Genomic DNA, 18,854 nt, shown 5'->3' with positions numbered 1-18,854 from the left:
ATAAACAATAATTAATTTGTACATAAATCAAGCCACCCACAAAGCAGCAGTCTCGTAATACTCCTGTGTAAATGATGTTGCTACATTTACAGCGCCAGTTACGATCATTTAGTCATCTTCTGACAGTCTAGCTAACACATTTTGCAAATCAAATGATAGACAATAACTTTTACTCATTTTTATTCAGTTTAAAGAGAGTACTGCGATCTGCGTTATGCGATATGAAATGTAAATTAAGAGCGATCAGTCATTTCTTCATTATTTACACAAATGACGTGTTTTTGGCCAATCCTGATATTTACCCGATTTCAATTGAAGTCTATCAACTCTAATTTATAGGTATTAAAATTGATTTTCAAGACCAAATTTTTATGTATGATACTACAAATTTATCAAATTACATATGAACAATTCTAAAATTTCAGAGCCTAAACACAAGTTTCATTCACTTATAATTTCTTATGCTGAACACAATTAAAATATTCTTCAAAAAAAAAAACATAATTAAAATATGATTTTACTTTATGAAATCATCTGCAAAAGCCCGTGTACACATTAAGTTTTATGTAAGTTAAATCACTCCACGTATGTCGATTGAAATACTTTTTAGATTAAAAAATTTAAATATTTCATTCGTTAAGCAATCTGAAAATAAAATGACAATTCGTTTATCTTATTTTTTGTTTCCCAATCAGGTTATAATTGACAGTTCGGGGGTTTGTACCCGCTGAATTTCTGTATTTGAATGAATTCTTCGCTTTTCATAAATAAAAAAAATAAAAAATAAATGGTAGTTAAAAAACAAAATTTAAAAGATCTTTATATACTTTCTGTAAATTTGAGAATTTATTCAGTATCCTTTCTATGATCTTAGATCGCTCGTTTAAATCAATCGGGTCATTTGGTTCATGTATATCCTGGCTGAAATAGTTGGAGGCCCAAACTAAAGTTTTAGCAAGCTAAATATCAGAAGGCCTTGTGGGCCGAATATATGGAAATGTGTCAGACTTTTTCATTGCACAGGGAATCAACTGAATGTTCTTCCATACATGACCGTTGCTTGAGATTACACTATTTATAAAAAAAAATTAATTGAGTATCAAATATTCAAATACGATAAATATAAAAAATTGGTATGTATGAGCAGTGTACAGCTCATAGCCAAACATATCTTTTGAATTTATTGAAATCAAAATCAGAAATAAATATTAAATTTTTAAGTAAGGAAACAAATCAATTAAATTGAATTTGTGCTTTACATATAAAGTTACCAAAACGTGTCGACAGTAATTGTTTGAACGCTTCACCTGTGATTCTGTGAACCCGAAAGTGTAGGAGAGCACAAAACGTCACTTCTCTCTCTAGAAAAAACAATTTTGTCTGAATAAATTATATATACACAGAGCACAATATAAAAATAAAATAACAGTCTCTCCTCTCTGCCCATTCCCTCCATTACCATCTCTCTCTACATCATCCTCCTGGCGAGATTAATGCGTCTCCGTCACGCCACCGTCGCGGCGGCGGTCTCCGTGGCGGCCGGTGGCTCGTACCTCGCTCTCCGTAGCCCTAGCTTCTCGGTCAATGACCGCGGCGGCGCCACCGCCTTCGAGGAGCTTCGCAGGAAGATCAGCGATCCTTCCGCTGTTGTGCCGCCGCGAGCGGCGCAGGTGTCGTCGCTCGCCGGAGCTACCGCGACGAAACCGCTGGATGTGCTTGTGATCGGCGGTGGAGCGACTGGAAGCGGCGTCGCTCTTGATGCTGTTTCGAGAGGCCTTCGTGTTGGACTTGTGGAGCGCGAGGATTTCGCGTCCGGTACGTCGTCGAGATCGACGAAGCTCATTCACGGAGGTAATTTGTGTATATATACGTAAATTTTATGTTAGATCCTATATATTTGGTGAAATATGTACAAGTATATGTAAACACAATGTGATGTTGTAATTGAATATATATGATTGAATATATTATATTTCTTTGTATCTAGTTGTGCTCTGGATCTGTATATTGAATTGCTGACGTGTTATAATGATGATGATTTTGTTATGTAGTGGGATGATGATTGGTGTAGTTTGTTAGAATAGTGGCAGAGTGTGAATCAGAAATGAATTGATAATCACAAGCTGTTAACTATTATTGATGAAATGCGAAACACTGATTCCAATTCTATACTTCAAACGGAGAATGTATAGTGAACATAGCTGTTTACTAGAACTTACAGTTGGGGAGGAACATGTCAAGAGTGATATATAAACAAATTAATCTTTTGGTATTTCTATTTATTTGAATTTTTTTGGGAAAATTAAGTTGCAACTTGCAAATATAATATTAAACTAGTACGGTAGAGATGTATAGACCTACTTGACTTGTGAATCACCAGTTTGGTGGCAATGGTTTAAGATTGGGGAACTAACTATCATGTGCTTAATGTAGAATCAACTTTTGGTCTACAAATTTTACTTCAGTGGCGCAATGTTCCTTTCTAAATGGAGCTGCCTAGTTGAAAAGGATCTCTTCATGCTACAGGCAACAGAGAGTTGTCTCTACAATATCACATTATCACTGGCCTTTTCTTTCTATCGATAATAAGTAAACAAAGATGATCTCGTCACTTTCTTCAAATTAAATACAGGGAAACAAATATATAAGATAGGTTGCGAAAGAAAATAATATTTTTTTAGTATATTAGCTATTCTTCAAAGCTTAATATTTGTTGTCTGATTTTGGCATCTAAAGAGGTTCTCTTCTAAACAGTTGCACATAAATAAAATATCTAAACTGTATGATGTAATTGAAATACTCTCAGTCCAGGATATAGTGGCAAGTATAAATTTTAAAGTGCAAGAATGTACTATTACGGTTGTATATATTAGGTTACCTTTGTTGGTGAGTAGGGTATAGCGTCTGTTTGGTCATAGGTGTCTTTGTCCCTATCGGATGTAGTACCTTTATTTGCTTGCATATACACTTACTCTATCTGATTGAAGGCTCATAAATTGGATACTTGTCTGAATGTTGGACTAACAGTCAAGCTAGAAGTGCCCAACATGTATACATCATGTACCGTTTTTAAATATTTTTTTTACCATTATACTTTATTGTTGTGAAGAGATTACAATGATAATATTTATTATTATCGTATATGTTAGAGATTCTTTCTTCATGTCTTTTCTAGTCATAACTACAGCTTTAGTATATTCTCTATGTTTTCTCATAGAAATATATATTGTTTATCTGAAGTTGTACTCACTATGTCTATATTTTTAGGTGTTCGCTATTTGGAAAAAGCTGTTTTTAATCTAGACTATGGGCAATTGAAGCTGGTTTTCCATGCTCTTAATGAGCGTAAACAACTAATCGCAAATGCTCCTCACCTTTGTCATGCTTTGCCGTGTATGACACCATGTTTTAGTAAGTTTGAGGTTGTTTATTATTGGGCGGGGTTAAAGTTTTATGATCTAGTAGCAGGCAAGCAATTGCTACATCTGTCAAGGTATTATTCTGCAAAAGAATCTTCAGAACTGTTTCCGACTCTCGCAAAGAAGGGTAAAGATAGAACACTGAAGGGAACAATTGTATATTATGATGGACAAATGAATGATTCACGGGTTAATGTTGCAATAGCATGTAGTGCTGCATTAGCTGGTGCAGCTGTATTAAACCATGCAGAAGTAGTATCCTTTCTTAAGGAGGATGTTAGCGGCCGAATCATTGGTGCTCGTATCCGTAACAATTTATCAGGTAATTTAGCACACTGTATTATCACATTTATCACATCTAATTTGTATCTTAACACTTTGTGAATGTTTTATCAGCAAGAGAGCCACTTCTCTGGTTAAAGTAATATGCTCTTAAGATAATTATACTATTGGAATAACAAAAACACACACATATATAGACCATAAAAGAATTCCCTAACATTGAATTGTAAAATAATTAATTATGATAGGTTATGACATCTATAGATATTTAGAATAAATGTAAATGACTTATTTTGCATACTCATATCAATACAAGTGATATTGGGTTTCATAAATTTTCTTGCTGTCCTAAGTGAGACATAAAAATGGTGCTAGAATATTCTTTTATAGTATTAGATGTCGCATCGAAGTTTTTGTACAAGATTTTTGAATAAAATGTAGGATGTCATACTGTACCAGTAGTCTCTACTGTATAGATAACCAATGATTTTTATGTTTTCACATGTAACTGCACAATAATGGTTTTCTTTTAGTTAGTTTAAAGAATAGCTTGATTATGTTATTATGTTTTTTGCTTTACCAGAACTGGGCTTGCATCATCCTCGTACTTCATGAACCTGTTGCACTGGTTGTATTCCTCTTATGTGGAAATCCTTTGGGAACTAACAGACTAAATATTATGATGTTGCTCATACCTCTACTATTTAAGATCTAGGTATAAAATCTGTTGGTTGCCATCACAAATAAATTCTGAAATCTGTCCAATATATGATAATATAGTATACATCTCTAAAAGTTGGTTCTCTATACAGTCACAAATAAATTCCAAATTTTGTTTCATATTTGTGAATAATATATATATCTTTAAGTTTCTAACTGTCGGTGAAGATTACAACTGTTTATATATACGTTCTCTAATTCGGAGACTAAGTTAAATCTTTGATTAAAGGGAACATTTATTGTTGTATCAATATATTTTTAAGTATTCATAATAATCTACACACCTAATTCTAACAAAATAAAATACCCATTTTATTATAGTGAATATATCCTTAATAATATATACTAGCCTGTCTATAATGAATGCCCTGCAACTTTTAGCTGGCTCAATCCGTTGCATGTCTAGGTCTTGTTAGGACTTCAGATATTTCTGTTCTCTGTGGATTTTTGGTATTTTAAATTTTTTGCGTACGTGTACAGGTGATGAGTTTGATACGTATGCGAAAGTCATTGTGAATGCAGCCGGGCCATTTTGCGATGGTGTAAGGAATTTGGCTGACAAAGATGCGAAACCCATAATTTGTCCTAGCAGTGGGGTGCATATAGTTCTTCCTGACTACTATTCCCCTGAAGGGATGGGTTTAATTGTTCCAAAAACTAAAGATGGACGTGTCGTCTTCATGCTCCCTTGGTTGGGTAGAACAGTTGCAGGTACCACAGATTCTCAGACCCCCATCACTATGCTACCAGAACCCCATGAGGATGAGATTCAGTTTATACTGGACGCCATCTCCGATTACCTCAATGTTAAGGTTTGTGCTTGGCTAGTATGTTATAGTATGTTGCAACTCTTCCAGAACACCAAATTATTCTGCATATAATTTTTGCATTTTTCAACTCCGATATATTATAATCGTGAATTAATTTTTGGTAGTTGGATTTTCGAGGCTATTATTATTTGTCGAAACCAAATTTACAAGGCGTTCCTCAAACTTGGTGGTCTAATGTATAAAGATACTGTTGCAGCAGCTTATACTAGCTTGTACAATATTGATGCACAAATCATGTATGAATAGTTAACTTTTTCTTTTGTTTTGTTCAAAACGTGCTAATATGCCGCATTTACATATATATGATATTATATAGCCTCATAATTTATAAGGCAGCATTTGTTTGACTTGCATCAACTCAGTTTTCTCTCTGCTTCCTTTTTGCCTATTCTCTGTGTGTGTTCGACTTTTAACTGTTTGCATCAATTAATAAAACACCGAAAATCTTTTGGATTCTTTTAATATAAAAAAACTAATCCTCTATTTGTTAAACAAAAAGTATCCGAATAGTTATTTTCCTTAAATTCTTTGTTATTGTCAGTTGAATGGGAAACTTGACAAATTTTAGCTCCAGTATAGAGCCTACTATGTGCCTTCTAATTGATTAAGGGAAACCTGTCAAGTATTGTTGCTCCATTATAGGGCCTACTATGTGCCTTGTAATTTTGCAAACTTTGAGGCAATCCTGTTTACTTTACACGTTTAAGAACTGTTCTTACTTAATAAGTGGGTGAATGCTTTTATATTTAAACGTGGCTTGAGTTTCTTCGTATATTTTTTGCTAATTACTTCATTCATGTTTGAAACTTGTCATATCTTGGATTTTTTTTTAGGTTTATTATTGGATGAATCCTATTTATAATTTAGAAGTATAAGTTAAGTAGTTCTTGATGTTTCTTGTATAGAAGTAGCAGTGTACTACTCTATTAGCCGATTGTGATGACTTAGAAAAAGTTGCACTGTCAGATCTGTGTGACCTGGTTATTTCTTGTACATGTTCAAGTGTTATACTTGTTTAACGTGCAACAAATTTTGTTGGTTTCAGTTGACCTTGTCCAAGTCTCCCAAGTGTTCTGATAAACATGTTATGTAGTATTCATTTGGAGTCTAAAATTGGTGTAATAACTTAGGTACGGCGTACAGACGTTCTTTCTGCATGGAGTGGTATTCGCCCTTTGGCACTGGATCCTACAGCAAAAAATACAGAAAGTATTTCTCGGGATCATGTAGTCTGTGAAGAATTTCCTGGTTTGGTCACCATTACTGGTGGAAAGTGGACAACATATAGAGGGTAATTTCTTTTTCTTTCATTTTTTTATCTTCAAATTTTGTTTTGTTATAAATAACTGTAAACAAATAATATACCTTGATGGTTTTTTTTGAACAAACCAGCTAAAATACTGCCGCTCAATCTCTCTTAAGTATTATTATTATAATGTTAGCTTCTGTTATTATTGTCCTGCTACATTTCAGTATGGCCCAAGATGCAGTTGATGCTGCTATAAAAGCAGGAAAACTGAAACCAGCCAATGATAGTTTGACTCATGATCTGCGCCTTGTTGGTGGAGAAGGATGGGAAAATTCATCTTTCACTGAGCTTGCTCAACAATATCTACGCAATAAAATGTCTCATGGAAAAGTTGTTCCTGGAGAGATGGATAGCGTCGCAGCAAGGCATTTATCTCATGCATATGGCACTTTGGCTCATCGAGTGGCTAAAATAGCCCAGGTATTCCATTGTCCATTTTTCATATTTGTATGCTAGGATTCTCCCTCTTCGCATTGACAGTGAGTAAAACACTGTTGGGTCCTACCATTTTGTTAGAATGATTTAGAAGTGAAGTAAAAGTTGAGCCAGCTAGTGGTAGCAAAATTGATGATATTTAATAAATTTATTAAACATTTAGTTATTACTATATTTTAAATAATGATTAATAGTTGTCTGAAAATTCATTACAAGTACAAAAATGTAATATAAAATGTGTTTTTTTAATTATATTCTATATTTTCTAATATAATGAAGTCTTTACGGATTTTTAACATAGAAAATTTTGCTCAACAGGCTGTAGCTTTTATAGAAAATAATAATAAATTAAATATATTAACAAAATATTTATTTATATACACGTATTATGGTATTAAATAATATTTTTTTTTAATGAGAATTGATTTATAGCTTATGTTTAGTCTTTTTAATTCTTTCAAGTTCATTAAACATCAGTATTAAATTACAAAATATATGGTTCTTGTATTTGTGATAATAAGCAGATCTAACTTCTATTCATTTAGTGCATATTAATAATGGGATCTTAAAGAAGAAAAAAGACATTCGAGAGTTTAATACAACATTGGGTAAAAATATAATTGTTCAACATTTATAGAATATCATAAACTATGGATTACACACACGGGTCATGTTCAAGAAAGAACCATTAGAGAGAGAACTCATAAAACCCTTACCTTAATTCTAATATTAGTAGGGTTCAGCAGCAGAACTTCACATGCAAAAAATGTCAATATCAAAATATTATATTTTAAAATTATTTTTGAACGCACACAACGATGAAAAAACATGAAAAAAACACATATTTAGATTTAGATCCTAAAAATTTATTTAAAATTTAGGGTTCTGCAGCAGAACCTTAGTGGTTCTATGGTTCAAGGACTGGTTCTCTCTTGAGCGCGACCACACACACACACACATACACATACACATATATTTGTTTTAGTTCTGAATTTGTGTTGTGCCATCTATGTTAATTGGCATTAAATATGATATAAAGACAATGGAATTAGTATTTATTCTTCGAGGAGATGTAAATCAGGTATTGGAACCAACAACTTATACTTATTATATTAGAGTGTTGTTAATTAATGGAAGATGAATGAAAACCTGCCATACTGTAGGGACTTTTCGATTTGGAAACTGTAATTATTGTGTAGGACAAAGGAAGTAAGAGTCTATGTTTGCTATAAACAGGAATGGGGAATTGGATCTGAAGCATATCCACCTTTTGCTGGTCTATATAAATTGTGTATGTCGTAGGAACAGTTGTAAACTTACGTGAAATTCAAACTCACACAGTTATTGGGAAGGCTAACATTTGGTGCCCGGCCAACTGAAGAAACAACTACAAAAGTTTAGCAATTTATCTTAGATTCTTCTTCATATAATGTATGTCTTGAACCTGATGTCATGTTACTCTAGCCATATATGCGTGGTACTAATTTAGCAAGTCATGTAGTGTATTTTAATGCGTTTTTTCGTGGAAATGTAGAATGAAAATTTAGGGAAGCGGCTTGCACATGGATATCCTTATTTAGAAGCCGAGGTTGCCTATTGTGCTCGGGAAGAGTACTGTGAATCTGCAGTAGATTTCCTTGCTCGGAGATGTCGTCTTGCATTCCTTGACACTGATGCGGCATTTAAGGCACTGCCACGCGTCATACAGATACTGGCTACTGAACACAAATGGGACAAGTCAAGGCAGAGTAAAGAGGTTGAGAAAGCCAATGAATTCTTGCAAACCTTCAAGGCACTGAAAAATGCACAGTTCCATGATGGAAAACACAACTAGTAAGTACTACACTCTTCTTTGTAAAATGGAAGTCAGGATCAATTCTTTCAAATAAAAACTTGTTACACATACCAAATTAAATCTTGCATGTTCCTTGGGACCTTTTTGTAGGATTCTGAGGTGGTCATCCTTAATCATAAAGACGCTGGAATATAGTGGAATAGACGAATGCAGCTTTTCCCAACTAAATATTTTTAAAGTATATACCAGTCCTTTCAAGCTGAACACGACAGGCACTTTTCAGCTCTAGAAATTTACGTTCGAGAGCTTCATTCTTAGATTGTTTGAATAGAACTTTTTCCAAATAATCCCGCAATTTGACCTAGATCTCTGATTTTTGTGCTTTAGGTGAAGAAAATAGCAAATAAAACTTGTATTTTATGGTAGCAAACACTGGACATACTATCATTAAAAAAAAAATTAGTGTGCAAATAATATAAGACCTGGCTTGGTCTGGTTTCTGCTGCACATAAAGAGTTATGTTCCATCTAACTCTCGTGGTGGCTTGTGTACTGAATCTTGAACGAGTCCAAAGATCACTGCTTGGTTTGTTAAGAAGTTGTAGTATCTGACGTTCAGGAGTTTGGAAATGGGTTGGACTTTGGCTAGTGTTAAATTCTTCTGGAAGTTTAAGTTTTCTTTCATCTTTTATAGTTTCTATTATTTCAACTTCTGTTTTCAATATCTTATTATTTATTTCTTTCAAAAAATATTTCAACTTAAAACTTTTCTGATATATCTAGTCTTATTATCTGGCATTATTCTCCATTCACCCAAATAATTAGTTTATTGAATAATATTGGATTGTTTGGCTAATAATTTTGACTTAAATTATAAATAAATTCAAAGTTAAAAAATATTGAACTTATTTTGTTATATAGGTATACTATTAAAGGTGAAATATTAAATTTTTTGTATTGGTAATGGGTCATTTTTAAAATATTTTATTTCTCCTTTTTATAACATAAACTTTTAAACTTTTAATTAAATAATAGAATGTTCAAGTTAATATGGGATTGAGTTATATTTGGTTTTCCATTGAAAGAGTAAAAGCAAACAAAGCATATGGACGAGTATCGTTTAAAAGAAACATAATTGCAATCTAACAGTATTTTGGCTTTTTGTCAGCGGGTTGGGCCAGACATAGCCAGAAACGTTTTCTTAACCCTTGTGCAGGATCAAGCGGGTGTTTGGACATGCCTTTTAAGCCCCGCTTTTATTTAAGTTAAAAATATTTATTTGTATAGTTTGTATAAAAAGTCGGAAACATTTATAAAAAGTTAAAAATATTTATTTGTATAGTTTGTATAAAAAGTCGGAAACATTTATAAAAAGTTAAAAATATTTATTTGTATAGTTTGTATAAAAAGTCGGAAACATTTATAAAAAGTTAGGATTATTAACTTTTATTTCATGACTTCTCATTTTTTTCCCAAATATTTTAATCACTTATAAGTCTTAACTAACTTCTAAATTTTATTTCATTTTTTTACTTTTAGCAAGGAACACTTATTCTAAGCGCACTCAAACAACCTAAGACATCTGAAAAATTTAAGACTTGTGTCCACTTTATTTTGTTCTCTGTTGTGATTTTATAATAGGAGGTGACCAAGAGTTAGCATTTTATTAAATCACAGTCAGATACAATAGTAAGATTTCAAAAATTAAAACCTTTTGAAAAAGAGAAGAAAAATGGGAAAAGTAATTTGTACTCCGTAGTCCATACATAGATGATTGTATGAATGCATGATACATGATGGATGAATGGAGAGATGCATTTGTACAATTGTTCTCAACTCTCACCCACGTGCTACCCCACTTAACTGCTTGCCCCCCTCACTTTAAGTTATGCAATTTCAAGTGCGGGTGCTGCCAGATGAATATTATTCTATCTGTGCTTCCATGTGGACTACTATGATTTTATGTATAATTAAAAAATTATTTTAATAGATTTTAATATCAAATACATACGCATAATTTAAATCTACTCTTTTTAGAATAATTTAAAATTCTAAACAAACTATATAACCTAATATTTTTTTTAAAATCCGAACTTTTACAAAAAACGAATAAAAAATTATATAACGGGATGAAGTATTAATAACAACGATGGGCGAAGAAAGGGAGAGTTGTGGATCCAGAGCTTCTTCAACTCTTCTTGAATGCATACTTCCTCCCCACACTTCCATCGATTGCATCTCTATTACATGAACATATCATAGTACTAATTTACATATAATAATTCATATGCATGACTTCCCATGCATGAAACTTAATTAACTAGTCGTCGCAATACTTGTACTTAAGTCTAGTTAACTTGTAGTGGACTAAAAGCTCACACCTCTCTCTCTCTCTCTCTCTCTCTCTCTCTCTCTCTCTCTCTCTCTCTCTCTCACTATATAAAAATCTCTCCCATCCCAAGCCTCTTCTGTATAGCAGCACATCATTGTCTCAAGAAAACCACAGAAAAGATGGAGAAATATGAAGTAGTGAAGGATATTGGATCTGGCAACTTTGGTGTGGCCAGGCTGATGAGACACAAGGAAACCAAAGAGCTGGTGGCCATGAAATATATTGAGCGTGGTCACAAGGTAATCATCTTATCTCTCAATCATTTCTTCGTTTAGCTGACTGATTCAGATCAGAAAATATAATTTTCGTGTTTTTTTCCGATGTCAGATTGATGAAAATGTGGCCCGAGAGATCATAAATCATCGATCACTTCGACACCCGAATATCATCCGTTTCAAGGAGGTAATTATGTATTTATTTTTATTAATGTGCTTAATAAGCAATTAATTTTATGATGGTTGTGGTAGTTTTGTGAAATGAAATGATGTATGTAGGTGCTTTTGACTCCAACCCATCTGGCAATTGTGATGGAGTATGCTTCTGGTGGTGAGTTGTTTGACAGAATCTGCACTGCTGGTAGATTCAGTGAACACGAGGTACTTTAATTTTTTATTAGCAGCTAATTTCCAATTTTTTTTATTATTAGATTTGGTGATGATAAACTTACTTGGGTGTTCAGGCTAGGTACTTCTTTCAGCAACTAATTTCCGGGGTCTCTTTCTGTCATGCAATGGTATACATTTAGTTCATCGCAATTGTTCATACTCATGGACGCGTTTTCTGCTGTGAATTTAAGATTCTACGTGTTTGTGCAGCAAATATGTCACAGAGATCTGAAGCTGGAGAACACACTGCTGGATGGCAGTCCTGCGCCTCGCCTTAAGATATGTGATTTTGGTTACTCCAAGGTCGGTTAATTACTTGTGCTCGTCTTTATTTCCGTCTTACGTGTCCTGAGTATTGTAAAAAACGAGAATCGGACTTAATTCAGTGAAGACACAGAATAAGGATTAATCTGAGATTAATTGGATGATTAATTGAATAATTGGAGATTTAATCAGTTCATCCAGTTACAAAACATGGATTAATCCGACTTTTAGAACAATGGTAATCATTTATTACCGAAAAAGTGATTGTTTGTTTAATTATTTCATCTATGCATTTTTTTGCAGTCATCTTTGCTGCATTCAAGGCCAAAGTCAACTGTGGGAACTCCGGCATATATTGCACCTGAGGTTCTCTCCCGTCATGAATACGACGGCAAGGTAATTCTTTATTCCCTCCTGTTCCCCGATATGAGTCTTTTTTCGTTTATGCACAAGTACTAAGAAACCTTATCTTTATTTTAGTTCAATTTTGTAATTATCGCTAATGAAATTCCATAATTGCTTATTAAACTATTGCAATCCATCGCGACAACTCAACAAGTCCAAACCGCTACACAGGTCGGTTAGGAAAAGATGTCGACCAATTTGACCATAAAATGAACCGAAAATAGCTGAAATTAGTAAAAAATGGAGTTTGATACAGGAAATCAGAGTACCTGATTAAGTTTAGTAGGTGATACATCATCAACTAACTAAACCAATAGTAGTTAACATTAAAATAAGATTAGTGCATAAACACTTGTTAAACATCTTTACTTAACTCTGGACAGAGTGGAACAAGATAAGTTGGGCACCGTCCAAAGCTGATATTTTATAGTGAAATGCTGATGCAAGTTGCAATTATTTATATAAAGAAAAATAAAAAAGGGAATTGTATCTTGTATGTATTAGCAAGAGGTAGTGATGTTTGTGACATTGATCCATTATCTAAGGTCCATTCATGTGCTCTTGTTGTGTCACTGCTTTTTGCTTCCTTGTGTGCCACTGATTTTTAGGCGTAATTTTTGATTTTTCTTTTAATTTTTTGGTTTACAGTCACGTCTTGAATAATGCAGTGCCATGTTGGTTTTGATAATGATTTGTAACTTGACTTGTAGTTTACCAGTTGTTTATGCAACTTGTGTTAGAGTTTATGACACCGACTTTACTGATAAGAAATTCCTGACTTTGGATTCAAGTATCCGGAGTTGGGATCTTGAATGTTCAAATCTTGGTATCCGTTGTCTCGATGAAATTTATTTACGACTGAAGGTCTGTGGAGTCGTTCATTCAAGAATAAATATTTATCAGAGAGGATTTTTGATTAAAATTTGTCGTATATGACCTGAATTTCGCAGACCATAAAAAGATGAAACTCTGTTTCTTTGATTTTGTATCGTAAGATAAGCTATCGAAATGGTTAATTGCATCGGGGCTGGATGTTTTAATTGAAGTTGTATCGTTATTGAATATGATGAAACTCTGTTTCTTTGATTTTGTAAGTTGGCTGATGTATGGTCCTGTGGAGTGACTCTTTATGTTATGTTGGTGGGAGCATACCCTTTTGAAGATCCTGATGATCCGAAAAATTTCAGAAAAACAATTCAGGTAAATTCAACCCCTTTCGTGTAATTCCTGATCTCTGTTAGCGTTGTTGCTGAAATTGTAATGTCGTCGTTTTGCAGCGGATAATGGCCACTCAGTACAAAATACCCGACTACGTTCACATTTCTCAGGATTGCAGGCACCTTCTTTCTCGCATATTTGTTGCAAGTTCTTCCAGGGTATGTATGTGTTTGATACTGTAATATGATCACGTATGTACGTAGACCTTACCCCTAATCCGCCCTTTACGATTTTCTCAGAGGATTACAATCAAAGAAATCAAGAGTCATCCATGGTTTCTCAAGAATCTGCCAAAGGAGTTAACAGACACGGCTCAAGCCAGCTACTACAGAAGAGACGTTGCCCCGAGCAGCATCTCCCTCCAAACCATCGACGACATAATGAAAATTGTAGGAGAAGCGAGGAATCCCCCTCCAGCTTCGAGGTCTATAGGGGGGCTTGTCTGGGGCGAAGAAGATGAAGAGAACAAGGAGGACGAAGAGGATTTGGAAGAGGAGGAAGACGAGGAGGAGGATGAGTATGACAAGAGTGTTAGACAAGTTCATGCCAGTGGAGAATTTTCACAACACCTAAAGCAAGATTTAGAGTAATGTTCTTCATATTGATTTGAAAGTGTAATGTACCTGTAAAAGAGATGTTATTCTGATTCATTGTACAATGCTTGCTTTGTTTTGTTTGTGTATCATTTGAACATCTTTTAAGACAGCTTGTAACCTATCATATGTTGTGTAATAATTATTCTGAATTATAAAGGAGATTATGCTGTTGCTTACAGGATCAGTGGTCCTCAAAGGGGTTTTTTGGGCAAAAAGCTGCTAATTTTTTTATATATAAAATTATTAATCGACTTTCATAAAATTTTCTGTCCACATATGGCATACGCATCCTATAGGCACTTGTTCTCGATGCACTCATTCGCTCGCTGATGTAATCTGATACGATATTCTGAATATTTGCCGTAACGGTAAAATATTAACCATGTTTGAACTTTTGTAGACATAAATACGAAGATTGCCTTAATATTTATTTTGTAGGGAAAATTAACTAACACATTCCTGAATTATTTCGTTTTTATTAATTAGATTTTGATCAAAAGATTATTCCAGATTTTTTTAACTTTTAAAATTATTTGGATTAGGTCTTGTTAAAAAGATTTTGACATCCGTTAGAATATGACAAATTTTTAAATTATACAATTCATTTCCAAGTCATTTTTATTTTTTATTTTTTCACTTGGTCCAAGTAATGCATAACATGTAAAAAAAGCCGTTACCTAGCTAGATTCTAACATCTTTTAATTACCCAAAATACATAATCTTTTCTTTGATAACATAGACAATAAATCACGAGTGGTTCATAAACGTATTGTTCAATTTTTCCTTTATTTTGTGTGATTAGGCCATAGCCATAGTGCCATACTACATTCAGGGGCATGGACGCAACTGAGCGAGATGGTAGTTGACCCTGATTAACTTTGGACTACAAATATAGGATTATACTGCCTTACTTCCCAATATGTACTACAACATTTTATATTTGTGTCAACGGCATACCTGTCATAATTAGAGAAGAGTTTATTAATGTACTAATACATCTTCATGAAAGATCAGGTTCTACCATTGAATATATAATTCAGTAAGTATCAGCAGATTAACTGCAACACATATTTCAACTTCCATCTTTACACGAAAGGACTACGAATTTTTTGCTTCAGCAGCATACAGGGCTTTGATTTCTTCAACATCGTCGTAGCTACCAAGAAATATAGGAGACCTCTCATGAATATGCTTCGGTACCAAGTCCAGCGACTGTACAAAGCATAACACAGGCAATCATGAATCTGAACTCGAGCTCTCACAATGACATTTTTTTGATTTATTACTATGGAGAGAAAGCGGAAATTATACTAAAGAAAATATGACAAAAAAAACTATTGAAAGAAACTTGTGTATATTGAAGGGCTCCTCAGGTACATACCCTTTCCTTGCCGGTAAATGACTGACCTCCAGCTTGCTCCATCAAGAAAGACATGGGGAAGACTTCATAGAGGACCCTGTTTCACGAAAAGTAACATAAGTTTGATGACAATTGAGAACCTTAATATTTCTTTATGTTATTAGCGTTAAAAATGTTCAAGTATATCAGTCTGCAAAGGAGGCATACCTTAGTTTACCAGTGGGGCTTTTCTTATCGGCAGGGTACAAAAATATACCACCATAGAGTAAAGTGCGATGAACATCTGCTACCATGCTGTAAATGGTGAAATGTGAGTATGTACCGGATAAAATCAGTTGGTAGATATTTGACACAACATTATTCAAGGAAACATATTCCACTATGTTATCTCTGGTACCTTCCGATGTATCTTAGAGATTTTGCCGGTGAACCATCTGTAGGGAACTTGCACTTCTCCACATACCTATATTTGAAAAAGTTGTCAACACCTGAATTGAAGTAAACTAGTTAGTAAGAAATTTTATCGGACGTACTTTGCTGTTGGTCCATCCCAATTCTTTGCATTTCCTTCATTCACTGAATATATCTTTCCTTTTTTTGGGATCTGTGTGCACAGGAATTATATGAATCAGTGATACGCGATGCATTAGAAAAACAGAGACCTTTTGCAAGTAATGAAATGTGCTTTGATACGTAAAGGTAAGCCAATTTGTAAAATAAATTGAATATTATGTAGAACATAAAGCTCAGCAGTTTATCATAAAGGATTTCACATTGCAACACTTAGGAAAGTATCAAAGATCGCAGAGCAGCAACAAATAAAATCTTAAAGAAACAGGACAAAGTTACGTCTTTCAGTGAACTTACCCTAATGTCTGGATGGGTGAGGATGAACTCCCCCAAAGATGGATCAAGGGTAAAGCCATTCACTCCAGATCCAGTGCTCATCACAAACTGAGGAACAGAAAATAAATGAACAGTCAATAAGAAAGTATTAATATACCAAGGAAATTTGGTAACTGAAGAACCAAATGCACAAGCACACATGAGACTGGTTCATCCATTTCAAAAAAGATGCTCAATTGTTTTTGTCATAATAGGTGGGTCTTCCAATTTGGAACAGAGGACGTATGTCAAATTATATATCAGAACATGATGGGACAAACTTTTAAGTTATTGTCCAGTAATTTATTCAATATCCAATAAATTTAGTAAGGGGCTGATCTAAAATGTTACAATCAACTGAAGAGACTTAAAATCAGACTTTTATACCAAATGGACAACAATACACAACCCATTATCCATTCGTACCGTGCATGAGCTCCCATACATGCAGTAACCAGCAGCCACCATATTCTTCCCAGGTTGCAATGCACCTTCTAAAGTAGGTTCTTCTCCATCATTCATCATATAGATCCCAAATATCTAGATGGGATAAAAGACATTTAACTGATCACTCCAATGTTTAATAAATTCAAAAAATAAAACTACAAAAAAAAAAGAAAAAAAAAGGACAGCAAGCGAATCTTACAGTTCCAATTGAAACACCACAGTCAATGTTTGAGGATCCATCCAACGGATCAAAAACAACACAATACCTGGAAGACAGAATATGATTCAGTCTAAGCACATAGATAGCAATAGCAACTTACGTATATGCAACATAGAGAAACAGAGTTAAAGACAAAAAATTTCCAGAAATAAAGAGTATCACAAAACACCTTCCCCTCTTGGTTGTCTCTACAAAAGTCGCCTCTTCATCTTCTTCAGAGACAAGGATGCACTGAAAGGAGATTACCACACTTTAGAAAAAAGTAAAACCTTTACAATAATGTAAGTTGAAGATTAAACACTCAGATGGGACTCACTGTCCGGCCACTGCTGACCAAGGCCTTGACAAAAACTTCATTCGAGAGCACATCCAGTTTCTTTTGTTCCTCGCCCTTCAGAAATTTAAAAGATAAAAAATTGTTCAGCAATCCAAAAATACGTTAACCGGGAAACAAGGCAGCAGTTATAATCACTTGCCTGAACATTGGTCTCACCAGCAAGTCCAATGAGCTTGGCTAACCCGGCCTGAAATCAAAACATTTCAATTCAGAGATAATATCCGTAAAAACCGAAAATCAATACTCTTCATTTTCTTCAATTTCCCCCTGTCCAAGTCAAGTCCAGAGTCATAATAATTCCGTATGGTTCCTACTTTTTTTCCTATTCTCTTGGAGGTTAAAAGCCCATTCACCCGCACCCAAATTTTCAAAAACTCATATAAGAATTTAGCACACTCAAGCATAAATACATAAAAACAAAGACAGAAAATGTAGAAAATGTTACAAATTCCGATATCTACTAATCTTAAACTAAAACAAAGTGACCGATTCTCCTAAAACGTGCAACCAACTCAACTGAATCATTTACTCAATTACTTTCCCTTTCACTCCCCCACTAACTTCGGAGATGACAAAAGACTTTCCCCAACAATTTTTTATAATGAAAAAAAAACTAAATTAAAAAAGTAAGCGAAAGAATAACAATACTCTTTACCTTGTTAACAGCAGCACAAACAAACTTACAGCCGAGAACAATGTTACTGATGAGAATCGAAAAATCACCGCGAGATTCCGGGTACTTAGAAGCCTCGTTCAACACGAACCTCGTTATGGTCATCAAGTCCGTGCGGAATGCATCTGCTGAGTGATCCATCTCTTTTTCCTCAAATTGATATTCAAGATTTTATATATATATAAAGTAACAGTTTGTGTGAAAATCCAATCACACAAATCGAGGAGGAGAAAGGGGATAGAATAAGAACAAAAAGAGAAAGAATCGATTTCAGCATATTTATAGCACGAGTCGAATAAATACGAAGATACATACAGAATTGTGTTTGTGTATGTATAGGTGGTGGCGTAGGAGGAGAGGGGAGGATAAGATGGATTGTGAGGTCAATGGTTGGGCTGCCACGTGGCACGCCAGTGGATCGGCGTCATATATCATCAGTTTTACGGTACCTATACTTACAATTTTTTTTGTATGTAATGTCCATGCTAACTTACAGCTACAGCTACAGCAGCAGCTGCCGAGTCGTCACTGGTCAGCTGTCTTTTAATAATTATAATTAATGTATTTTTGAATTTTTGGGAAATTAGAATTGTATTTTTGGAAGGGAATTTGTAGTTTAATGTAACCACCACACACGATGAGCCAAACAGAAGAGATCCTTAT

At 34.2% G+C, this 18,854-nt stretch overlaps 3 protein-coding genes across 4 annotated transcripts; 2 read left to right on the top strand and 1 right to left on the bottom strand.

Moving 5' to 3' along the window:
* The first annotated feature begins 1,380 nt into the window (after positions 1-1,380).
* On the top strand, positions 1,381-9,303 carry LOC108224093 (glycerol-3-phosphate dehydrogenase SDP6, mitochondrial). 2 transcript variants are annotated; one of them, XM_017398643.2, is made up of 7 exons: positions 1,381-1,851; positions 3,268-3,741; positions 4,902-5,233; positions 6,382-6,542; positions 6,725-6,980; positions 8,530-8,828; positions 8,941-9,303. In XM_017398643.2, coding segments are annotated over exons 1-7 (1,881 nt in total). In that variant the 5' UTR covers positions 1,381-1,493; the 3' UTR covers positions 8,942-9,303. The 2 variants fall into 2 exon arrangements, with proteins under 2 accessions (XP_017254132.1, XP_017254133.1); XM_017398644.2 differs by lacking the exon at positions 8,941-9,303 and having other exon boundaries at positions 1,404-1,851; positions 8,530-8,829.
* A 1,637-nt stretch (positions 9,304-10,940) lies between these two features.
* LOC108223827 (serine/threonine-protein kinase SRK2G-like) lies at positions 10,941-14,447 on the top strand. The gene is made up of 9 exons (XM_017398258.2): positions 10,941-11,420; positions 11,509-11,583; positions 11,676-11,777; positions 11,861-11,914; positions 11,997-12,089; positions 12,354-12,446; positions 13,551-13,655; positions 13,733-13,831; positions 13,913-14,447. Exons 1-9 carry the CDS (start codon positions 11,301-11,303, stop codon positions 14,261-14,263), a joined length of 1,092 nt encoding a protein of 363 aa, XP_017253747.1. The 5' UTR covers positions 10,941-11,300; the 3' UTR covers positions 14,264-14,447.
* Positions 14,448-15,180: 733 nt separating this feature from the next.
* On the bottom strand, positions 15,181-18,528 carry LOC108224063 (fructose-1,6-bisphosphatase, cytosolic). The gene is made up of 12 exons (XM_017398611.2): positions 18,174-18,528; positions 17,658-17,705; positions 17,498-17,572; positions 17,351-17,412; positions 17,161-17,227; positions 16,941-17,054; positions 16,497-16,583; positions 16,163-16,233; positions 16,027-16,092; positions 15,837-15,923; positions 15,651-15,726; positions 15,181-15,481 (listed from the first exon to the last, which is right to left on the bottom strand). The coding sequence occupies exons 1-12, from the start codon at positions 18,330-18,332 to the stop codon at positions 15,368-15,370; spliced, it is 1,026 nt and encodes a 341-aa protein (XP_017254100.1). The 5' UTR covers positions 18,333-18,528; the 3' UTR covers positions 15,181-15,367.
* Positions 18,529-18,854: the final 326 nt, after the last annotated feature.

The sequence above is a fragment of the Daucus carota genome, chromosome 5 (genome assembly GCF_001625215.2).
Source record: "Daucus carota subsp. sativus chromosome 5, DH1 v3.0, whole genome shotgun sequence".
Classification (NCBI taxonomy): domain Eukaryota; kingdom Viridiplantae; phylum Streptophyta; class Magnoliopsida; order Apiales; family Apiaceae; genus Daucus; species Daucus carota.
This window is presented reverse-complemented; position numbering and strand designations above follow the sequence as displayed.